The sequence below is a fragment of the Echinops telfairi genome, unplaced genomic scaffold, assembly GCF_000313985.2.
Source record: "Echinops telfairi isolate 266 unplaced genomic scaffold, ASM31398v2 ScPeMD7_31;HRSCAF=116, whole genome shotgun sequence".
Taxonomy (NCBI): domain Eukaryota; kingdom Metazoa; phylum Chordata; class Mammalia; order Afrosoricida; family Tenrecidae; genus Echinops; species Echinops telfairi.
Window position 1 is genome coordinate 47,560,262 of NW_022103928.1, and position 11,662 is coordinate 47,571,923.

The 11,662-nt window shown below is 38.9% G+C and overlaps 1 protein-coding gene across 2 annotated transcripts in view; it reads left to right on the top strand.

Moving 5' to 3' along the window:
* Positions 1-11,662, top strand: part of KBTBD12 (kelch repeat and BTB domain containing 12) — a 68,357-nt gene that overhangs the window by 4,633 nt on the left and 52,062 nt on the right. For both annotated transcript variants that reach the window (XM_004702302.3, XM_045289886.1), the window contains exon 2: positions 8,033-9,216. In XM_004702302.3, the coding sequence (XP_004702359.1) occupies positions 8,147-9,216 (1,070 nt within the window). In that variant the 5' untranslated portion in view covers positions 8,033-8,146. The remainder of the gene's footprint in view (positions 1-8,032; positions 9,217-11,662) is intronic.

Genomic DNA, 11,662 nt, shown 5'->3' on the forward strand with positions numbered 1-11,662 from the left:
TTTCTTCACCACATTTGCTTATTCACCTGCTTTGTCTTCAGCGATTGTGTTGGGAAGGTGAGCATCATAGAATGCCAGTTTAATAGAAGAAAGTATTCTTGCATTGAGGGAGTAAGCCAATGTCTTTTAAAGGAAGTTTTAGAAAGACTGAAACAGGAGATCTTGTCCAAGTCATTTCTCCAGTCTTCAGTTTTTAAATCTACAAAATCCAAGATTGTAATGTTGCTCAATTAGGTCATTACATGATTATAACCCACCCACCATCTCAAAATTTCTGTTGAAAAAAATGTATACAAATTCAGAAACCCAGTAACTTCTTTTTCTAACAAACAGAGGTAGGAATTGTTTCTGCTCTGTCCTTTCATTGAGCCTGATGCCAGTGAAATTAAAGAGGGTAGAGGATGGATGCCACGGCCACTGGTTTTCAAAGGTCAACACTCAATCAGACCGGATAAGAAATTGGTAATCTTGGGTAGTTTCTAACCACTCATCAATTGAGCTGCCTGTATCTTGACAGACAACCCATAATGTATCTCTCTGTCTATAAATTTCAGATAATAAATGCACAGACATGGTTTACAATGTGGGTTGGGTTTTCAAATGATTCTAATTTTAATACCACTTTTATGTATTATTTTTGTGTACATTCCAACTCATAACAAACTCAAGCCACAGAGCAGACTTGCCCACAGGGTTTTCTAGCCTGTAATCTTCCCAGATGCATCTGGGTGGGTTAGAATCACCAACCTTTAGTTAGCAGCCAAGTGCTTAATTAACTACTGAGCCACCATGGGGCCTTAGCAATATTTAAAATATACAAAAAGACATCGAGAGTAAAAAACATCAATTATTCAGGTGAAGTTTGTCACCCACTATGCTGAATTTCTTGTTTAGCATCATCTCATTGGCTTCTATATGACAGTACAGTTATAAATATCCTTCAAGAATCTGTAATATATTGAATATATATAATAATGTTACATATAATATATACTATAGATATAATATCTTAATTATGGCATATACATATTATAATTCATATAATATATTGAATATAATAATAATATATAGAATAATATCAAATCTTCATTTTGATATAGTTTCAAACTATATCAGAGTTTTCAAACAGAAAACTCTCATGTCCTTTATTCAAATTAACAAATTATTAAAACTTACTTTGTCATCATCTATACTCTACATTTAATCTATCAATATATTTGCAAATTTAAATATATTAATTAACATGCTACATTTTTTTATACATTATTTGTGAGATTCATTCATACTGGTACATGTAGCCCTTTTCATTCACTTTTTTATGCTGTATAATATTCTTTCAAGTTAATATTCTGTAGTCTTTTCAGTCTTCTGGACACTTGAGTTGTTTCTGAATTTTGCTATTTCAGACAGTAGTGCTGTGATCGTTAGGTTTTTTTGTGCCAATCTGGCCAATAGGGACATGTGGGATTAATTAGGTCACAGTTTGATTGGAGGGCAAAAAGATAAATGGCTCTGCAAGGCTTGTCCCCCGCCCTCTTGCTCTGGTGATTACTGTGTGCTGGAGCGTGCATGCTGCTGCTGTAGCTAGTTCTCTGCTTCAACCTGTGAATCATGCCAACCCATGGATAGTGTTGCTAGAGCTTAAGGCTCTTTGGAGACCTGCTTTGCCACGCTGCTGGTATGTACAAAACTTGAGCTTGAGGCTGGTGGATCTTGTCACCTTGCATTGCTTGCATTCAATATCCCATCCAGGCCTGCTTCGCTAAGCTCCCAAGCTACTGACTATTGGTGACCCACCCTGCTGCTTGCTGCCTATGGGCAGACACTACTTTCCTTGCCCCAGGGAGGACTCTGCTGTCTGCATCCTTGATCTTGGATCCAGCAGCCCCTGTGAGTTGAAGTATTTCCAGTATATTAACTTTGCCATGGAAGTGAGTTGAACTGGATCCTCTGTACTGTTGCGTGGACTAATTAGCTGTTATATCCCTTCTCGCTGTATAAATCTATATCTATCTAATCTATAAAGTCACAGGTGCCCTGGCTTCGTTTTCTAGAGAACCCTGCCTAACACAAGGGCTATGAATTTAAACTTAGTTTTAACCCAACAAAACTCCACCGAGTGTCTTCACAGAAAGCGAGGCCTAGTCTTTTATTAATTATTATCTCTAAAAAGTAGTAATGTTGAAGATATTTTACAGATTATAAATTTAAATTCCAAATAAGAATGCAGCATCAAGAGGAATGGAAGCCTTATTAGCAACCTATGACATGTAGATGACGAACTGCCTGCTGAAAGTGAGCTCTTGAAGCAGCAATGCTGATGGAGACCAAGGACTGCAACCTCCTCTGGATTGCAGTTCACTGCAGAGAAAACCCGGATCTGCACAACTCACCAAGAGGGAAAAGGAGAAATGATTGAAGTTGTCAAGGATTTTGGCTTGCTTGCGATCCACAATCAATGCTTATGGAAACAGCAGTCAAAAGATCAAACAATGCATTACACTGAGTAAATCTGCTGCACGAGCCCTCTTTAAAGTGTGGTCATGCCAAGATATTACTTTGAGGACTGTGTTAGACAGGGTTCTCTAGAGAAACAAAACCAGGCCACTTATGATTATAGATAGATAGATAGATAGATAGATAGATAGATAGATAGATAGATAGATAGATAGATACAGCATGAAGGGATATAAGAGCTAATTAGCCCACACAGCAGTACAGAGGGTTCAGTTCAACTCACTTCCATGGAACAGTTATATACTGGAAGTCCTTCAACTCACAAGGACTGCTGGGTCCAAGGTCAAGGAAGCAGACAGCTGAGTCTTCTGTAGGGTGATGCAGCCAGTCTGGGCGGGTCACCAATAGTCAACAAGACGACAAGGTCCGACAGTCCCAAGTTCAAGCAGTGTATCCACCAGCAGCGTGGCGAAGCAGGTCTCGAAGGAACCTAACGCTCTAACGACATGATCCACAGGTTGGCAGTGCCACAGGTAGTGTAGCTCACAAGTTGAGGCAGAGAACTAGCAGCCGCACACTGGTCTGATCACCAGAGAGCAAGAGAGAGAGAGGCGGGGCTCGCAGAGCCATTTATCTCTTTGCCCTCCAATCAAACTGCAACCTTGTTAATCACACATGTTCTTCTTGGCCAGGTTGGCACAATAAACATAGCTACCTTATCACAAGGACTAAGATGCACATCTCAAACCATGGTATTTTCAGTTGCTTCATATTTATGTCAAAGTTGAACCTTGAATAAGGAAAACATTGAAGAAGAATGGATGCATTTGAATTATGGTGCTGGTAAAGAGTATGGGAAGTACCATGGACTGCCAAAAGACTAGGATGAGCAAGATGGATTGACACAGTGGCTGCAAAAATAGGCAAGCAGAAGAACAATTATGGGGCTGGTACAGGATCAAGTGGTGTTTTGTTCTGTTGGGTCATTGGGTTGACATGAGTTGGTACCAACCTGATGGCACCTAACAACCACAACAACATAAAGTTAAACATTTTAAATAAAAACATTCACAATTGAAGTAAATTAACATTTTGTGCCATATTAAAATTTGTAACAGTCTATTTCTTAAAACTAAATATAATGGGCATGGGTTTAATTGTATTTTTGATTTGCAAAGTAATTAGCCTTTATTCTTGTGATTTATATTCATCTTTGATTTATTCTCTGTGATTAAGTTTATTCTCTATGATGAAGGCTACTATTAATATGAATGTACCAGTTTACTATAAATTGGAGCACAGACTAACTTCCCATTAGTACTATTGAGATATTTGTATTGTTTTGTTTTGCTGATGCAAGTGGAATGCCCTCTCTACCCTCATTACAAGAAAAAGTTTCTCTTAGATCTGTTGTAAGTGTAACCAAACATTTTTATTCTTTGAGAATTGTTTGTGCAGATGTATTCTGTGTCAGCTTTACCGAGCAAACATTACTAAGCAAATTCCAGATTGTACATGCATGGTTTATTTAATCCTCACATTATTATATAATTTTCAAAGTCTCAAGGGAGAAAACAGAAGCTTAACGAGCCTGAGAAACTTCTGGTGCTACTAGATAGATCAAAGATCCAAATCCAGGCCTCAGTTACACAGGCTAATGTTCATATTTCTAACCTTGCAGCTATACCATATAATGTGATTAATGATAGTTTTCATGTATTGAGTATTGTAATGTCAAGGACAGATCCAATTGCATTATTTATATGCATTATCTTCATTTTACAAACAAAAACAAAAAGAAAACTTATGTAATTTTCTTCACAGCAAATAAATGACTAACATGGAATCCAAGCCCAGCATTATCTCACTCCAAAGTCCTTATGTGCCGTGCCAATATCATCTATGCACTTTATATGCACAAGAAACGATGCTGAGAGTGTTTTATGAAGAGTAATAATGGGCCAGATATTTTCCAGAATTTCTATCAATAAATTCACCTACTCTGTAAATCCATAGCACTTAGAGTATCTTTCAGGAGGCAATTAGAATAAGAGCTATTAGAAAAATATTTATGGCCGTTTAAAAAATTATAATACATTTTTCTGAAGCACGTTTGAAAACATCATTTTTGGGTTTGTTGAAGTCACATCAGCTATATCCAAGTAAAGTTTTTAATCGGGTAATTATTTGTATGTCAGAGCCCTGGGAACAGCCAAATGATCTTTTTAAAACATGCCCCCTTTTTAAACCCCTTCAGCGGGGCATAAGCAGAGAAGTGGTGATTAGGGAATGGTGGTTTACTCATATCTAGATATAGCCATCCTCAAACTGCGGCCCACAGAGGACATTTATCCGGCCCGCTGGGTGTTTTTGCCCCGTTTGTTTTTTTACTTTAAAATAAGATATGTGCAGGGTGCATAGGAATTTGTTCATAGTTGTTGTTTTTAACTATAGTCCGGCCCTGCAACGGGTCTGAGGGACAGTGAACTGACCCCCTGTTTAAAAAGTTTGAGGACCCCTGAATGGAATTACTTATAAATCTAGAGGGAGGATCAGCAACCTACCACCTTGTGGTGTACCAGCCCCCACAGTTGAATGGGTCCAAGGAGTGGTTGTGTAATTGAGGGTTAAATTAAAAGAGACATCAGACAAGGCACGCAAGGGCTCACTTCCAGACCACCATGACCCCAGAGAGAGAATATATTTCCAACCCAGGCTTATATATATTCAGGGATGGGCATGCAAGCCCCCCCTATTTACAGGTAACCACATATGTAACAAAGTGGGCTGTAACCTAACCTTAAAGATCCCTGAGTACATTGGAGGACTAACCTAACGCCAGTGCCTGGGCCAGGTAAGGGGGAGTGACTGTCTTCAGAGTCTGGAGAGTGTGTGCCCGCTTCTCTAGTTAAAACTGCTGCTGGCTAGATGGCAAATCAGCCCTGTGCTTGTAAGTGCTTGTAAGAGCTAACCTCAGGGTAGCACTATTCAGGGAGGATATAGTGTGTACCAATATCGATTATGAGAAAGTGATTGGGACTCACCTCTAACTCACAAGGATGAAGGCCTCCCTCCACCCCAGAAACCCAGCCCACCAGGCTTCTTAATATATGAGAATAAGGGATTCATCCACATATACTCTCTTCCGATGCTGTTTCCCACACCACCTATTTTTGTCTAGCCCACAAATGAAGAATGAATTTTCTAATTTTAAATGGTTTTTAAAAATCAAAGCAGCCCTAGTGGTGCTTTGGACTAGGCATTGGGTGAGCAGTTCAAACCCCCCAAACCCTCTGTAGGTGTCAGAGTCTACCCCATGGCAGTGGGCTTGGTTTGGGTTTGGGTTTAAAAATGAAAAGCAGATTAGTTCATGACATATGAAGGTCAAGTTTTGGTATCCACAAATAAAGTTTTATTGGAGCAAGCCATCATCATTTGTTTACGTATCATTTCTGGCTGCTTTTGTTCAACGGTGGCAGAGTTGAGTATTTGCAACAGAGACTGCATTGCTCGGCAAACATAAAATAGTTATGTGCTAGTTTGCTACTTCACCGGTTAATGTGACCATTTAGTGAAGAGGTCGACTCAGAAGAGTAGCTATGAAAGAGAAATGAGGAGAATAAAGACTTTATGTCTCTTTACCTTGACATTGTAATAACAAAATATAAGAACACAACAAAGTTAAGATTTCATATAATATATAATTACAATTACCTTAGCAACTTTTTTTTCTTCAAAATTTAAAAAACCTATTAGGACTCTTGACTTTTAAATAAAGCTATCATCCGTAAAGTCTACTAATATGAGTTTTAAAGAAGCTTATGTAATGAGTATGATTTGAGTTAGTCACAGTGTGTGATAGTTCATAATGTATGACAGTTCAGAATTAGATCTCTTAATTGGATTATCCTGGTGTTAAAGTATGTAACAAAATAAAGCAAAAAGCAAGGGATAATTTATTACCCTTGCAAAGAAAGTCTTACATTTTATTGAAATGAAATTGAGTTGTTAATGTCAAAAACTATATCAAGGTTGGTTTTATTCCTAATCCAACAACAAAAAGAAAATGTTATCAGTCTTCCCGTTCCCCTCCTCCCCTGTTGCCTTTGCCAGGATTCTGCAATGGAATTTTCAATCAAAACAAATACACAAGTTTAAACTTTAGATAGTTATGATAATTCCACCTACTTCAACATAGTGCTTCTTAAGTTTTGAGTTGTTGTATAATTAAATATTCCTGCCGTACATAAAAGGAGCCCTGGTGACGTGATGGACTATGCGTTGAGCTGCTAATGGCAAAGTCAGCAGTTCAACGTCACAGCCATTCTTGGGAAGAAAGATGAGGCTTTCTACTCCGCAGCTCTATTCCATACTATGGGGTCACTATGAGTCGGAATTAACTCGATGACAGTGAATTTATTTTGTAGAATGTCATGCATAATGCTTTTTTTCTAAATGAACTTCAATGCTGGGGGAAGTGGATAGGGAGGGAAATGCTATTTCTTATGACATAAAATTTCTAATCGTTTCCAAAGTTAAACAAAAATTTAGAGAAGTAAAGCTGACACATTCTGCATTGACTTTATTGAAATGACCTCATCTTTCTGAACTCCTAGTACTAACTTTTCAGTATCAGCGTTTACTCATCGTACATGCCATTTACAGCCAAGTCAGAGCTAGACAGAATGATGGGGACTCGACTCCCTACTCACAGTAAGGTGACTGACTCTCAGATGGGCTTTTTTATTTTTATTTTTTTTAAAGGCAAGACAGATAATTAACTTCCTTGAAGCATTCTGTTTCCATTCCCCCAGGGAAGGTAAAGATCAGACAACTGGCTTAAAGAGACTTTTAATTAGATTAGAGCCTTTCAAGGCAGAGAGTAACTTCTCTGCCACTAGGAAAAAAAGAACAAAGAGGAGCTGAGGGAGGAGGAGGACAGAAAAGCTGATGGCTTTCATGTACTTTCATGTATGTGGATGATGATTTAGTTGTGTGTTTCAAGTATTTTGAGTTCTCTGATCAGCAGACAATCGGCTACTTTCCAAAGCCTGATAAAGGAATCTTTGTATTATCCACTGTTTTGAATTATTTGCCCTATAGGAACATTTAAGCAGAACGTTAGTGAACTCCTTTCCCAGCCTTCCCACTTCAAGGGCGTGCCCTTCAAAGCCACAGTCCCGGTTTTGAGGATTGGTGCTTGTATGCAGTGGAGTGAAGACAATGCCCTTTCTCAGAGAGACGATTAACTGAATGTTGACAGGCAAACTGTATTTGGTCATTGGAAATGGAATGGTAAAATGTGTCCCCTTTTTATGTTTTCTTTTGGGAGGGAAGATTCTGTAGTTCTGAAAAATTTTTTGTGGCTCATTAGCAAGAGCATTTATTCTCTGTCAATAATTTACTGTGTATACAATCAAAGACATTTTTAGATTCAAGAGTAGTCATCTTAAAGTTAAACTTCTCTGTTTGAAATGAATAATAGCTTTTAAATATTTCTTAGATATGATATTGCATATTTAAATTGTACAGTTTTTCTTTTCTCAGAAGAAACTATTTCTGTTCTTTCCCTTAGGGATGTTACATGACATCTCTATTGCTTTGTGAGTAATCAGACATGACATGCAAAGAGGCCCTTCACAAATCAAGTTACGATTAAAGAAGACTCAGAAACACTGGAGAGTATATCATGGAGTACAAGATTGAAGAAAAAGGAAAATATCGACATAGCTTGAACTTACTGAATAAAATTAAGAACATGAGAGAATTAGCAGAAATGATCGATGTAGTTCTCATAGCAGATGAGGAGAAATTTCCTTGTCACAGACTGGTCTTGGCTGCATTTAGTCCTTATTTCAAAGCTATGTTCACCTGTGGGCTGCTGGAATGCACTAAAAGGGAAGTCATCCTCCACGACATCACAGCAGACAGTGTGTCAGTGATATTAAATTACATGTACAATGCAGACTTGGAGATCAATAACGCCAATGTACAGACTGTAGCTATGGCTGCCTATTTTATGCAAATGGAAGACATATTTAGTGTGTGTCAGCAATACATGATGGACCACATGGATGCGTCCAATTGTGTAGGTATCTATTATTTTGCAAAGCAGATTGGAGCCGAAGACTTATGTGAACAGTCGAGGAAATATTTATATCAGCACTTTGCCGAGGTTTGCTTACATGAAGAAATACTAGAAATTGAAGTGCACCAATTTCTGACGCTTATTAAATCAGATGATCTTAACATATCTAGAGAGGAGAGTATCCTGGACTTAGTTCTGCGATGGGTAAATCATAACCAAGAACGACGCACAGAGTATCTTATTGAGCTTTTGAAGCAAGTCCGATTGGAACTTATCAATCCTTCTTTCTTAAGACAAGCCCTTAAGAGGAATACAATGCTTCTGTGTGATGCAGGTTGCATTGACATAATTCAGAATGCGTTCAAAGCCATGAAGAGTCCCCAGCAACATGCTCTAAATCTCCGTTACGGCATGGAGACTACCAGTCTTCTCCTTTGCATTGGCAACAATTCTTCCGGAATCAGGTCAAGGCACAGGAGCTATGGGGATGCCAGTTTTTGTTACGATCCTGTATCACAGAAGATCTATTTCATCTCCTCTCCAAAGTATGGGGAAGGTTTGGGAACGGTGTGCGCTGGTGTTGTCATGGAAAACAACACTGTCATTGTGGCTGGGGAAGCAAGTGCCTCTAAATTATCTAGACAAAGGAACAAGAATGTTGAGATTTACAGGTTTGTATCTGAATCCGATGAACTTGATTTTCTCGGCATGCTTTGGCATTAGCAACAGTATAGGAAAGCTCTGCTTTAAGAGTGGCCGCATCTTAAATTACCTGCCCAAATTACCCCATTCATCTCCACAAAATAACAGTCTTCAGAACATGGTTTTATCTATACACTCTTTGGAGAGGGCGCCCTGCTGGCATAGTGGTTATGAGTTGGGCTGCTAACCGCCACGTCGGCAGTTTGAAATCACCAGCCTCTCCACGGGAGAAAGATGAGGCTTTCTGTTCCTGTAAAGAGCTAGTCTCAGAAGCCCTCAGGGGCAGTTCTACTCTGTCCTATCGGGATGCCCTTGGTTGGAATTGATTCGATGGCAATGAGGGATTTTTTTGAGAGTATATCAGAGTACACAATTGAAGGACAAGAAAAATACCAGCAGCTCAAACTTACTGAATAAAATTAAGAACATAAAATAATTAGCAAAAATGAATGTAATACTTGTAGCAAGAGAATTTCCTTACCATAGACTGGTCCTTGCTACCTTTCATCCTTATTCCAAAGTTGTGGCCAGGAAGTCATGCTCCATGACATCACAGCCGAAAGTGTGTCCCTTTCCATGTATAGTGAGGGCATTGATGGCTCAGTGGTAGAATTTTGTGGAACACCCAGGTTCAGCAGTGCCCCACGTACATCTGTCAGTGGAGGTTTGCATGTTGCTATGATGAACACGAGGTTTCAGCAGAGCTTCCAGATTAAGTCGGATGTCCCATCCCCAGGTCCCAGGCAGCCTTTTCATTCCATCATGCTTGAGGATCTCATGAGTCAGGGTCTACCTCTATGGCCCCTGACAACAACAAATGGATAATAAATATAGCACATATGTAAAATTCATAATCCCATATTTTAAAGTTATTTTTCCTCTTTAATTGTTGAGAATAGATATTGAGTTTGCCTCAGTAAAAAATGTATATTATTACTTTATTGAATATTCTCACTGTTATCTTTCATTATTCATCCATCTGATAGAGAGCTTAGCTTTAAAAGAGCTTAATTTCATTTGCAACCGTTGTTGTTGTCGGAATTAGTTGTGTTCAAGCCGGCTCCAGCTCCTGGCTGCCCGTACGCATCACAGAATGAAACGTTGCCCAGTCCTGGGCCCGCTTCATCATCCTTTCGATGCCTGAGTCTATTGCTTCAGCCACCTTGTGAAGCATTCTTACTAACACTGTTGCCTTCGCCAACCTCCCACTGATAGACCGTGTTGTCCCTTTCTCGCTGTTGTTTATTTCGGATGATATGTCCACAGTAAGCAATCTGGAGTCTCACCATCCTTGCTTTTAAGGATCATTTTTGTTGTATGTCTTCACAGATTGAGTTGGTCCTTCTTCTGGCAGTTGATGGGATATACGGGTTCTGTACCAACAGTACAATTCAAATGCAGTTACACATCCAGCATTCATTGGCCTACTTAATGAGATAAAAAGTTATGAATACAATTTCGGTTGAACTGATTTTATTCCGTTCATAATTCAGAGTAACAAGTAACTATTTTCTTGACCAAGATTATGAATTATCCATTTTTACTCTTTAATTCGTTGTATCCTAAGCACCTAATATTTAAAAATGTAGTGTAAGAATACTTCAAACTTAGGTAGAATTGTAGGAGAGCCTGCTAAAAAATAGCATATCATGTAGATCAGTGGTTCTCAACCTTCCTTATGCTGCAACCCTTTAATACAGTTCCTCATATTGTAGTGACCCCCCAACTATAAAATTATTTTCGTTGCTATTGATAATTGTAATTTTGCTACTGTGATCAATCGGGCGACCGCTGTGAAAGGGTCATTCGACCCCCAAGGGGGTTGCAGCCTACAGGTTGATAACAGCTGATTTAGATCATATATGCGATAACACATACATATAGTTATTTTATTCAACTATTCAGTGTTAAATTTCAGTCTGTAAATATGTACGCTGAATAAAGGGTAGCTAGGAAAGTTCTCCTTCTCTGTCCTCATTATCTCAGACGTCAGCTCCCTCTGACTAGATTTGTTCAGACTTTTCAGTCAGAAAGTAATTTTTGATTGTGACGTTAGAACAAAGAAGATATACACTATTTTACTGTCATCTCTTACTGTTTCATAATTGCTTCCCAAGCTATAGACCTGGTCACTCTTTGTGTTCCTAATGTGAAGGCTTGTTTCATCTCCCAAGCTAGTGGTAGAGGAGGGGCTTCATAGTGCTAGTTGGGGGACCGGGATCAGTACCTGTCGGGGCACGTCACTGAGTCATAGAAGGAGCCTTCTTTTTTTTTTAATCGTTTTATTGGGGGCTCATACAACTCTTTTCACAATCCATACATACCTCAATTGTATAAAGCACATTTGTACATTCGTTACCCTCATCATTCTCAAAACATATGCTCTCCACCTAAGCCCCTGGCATCAGCTCCTCA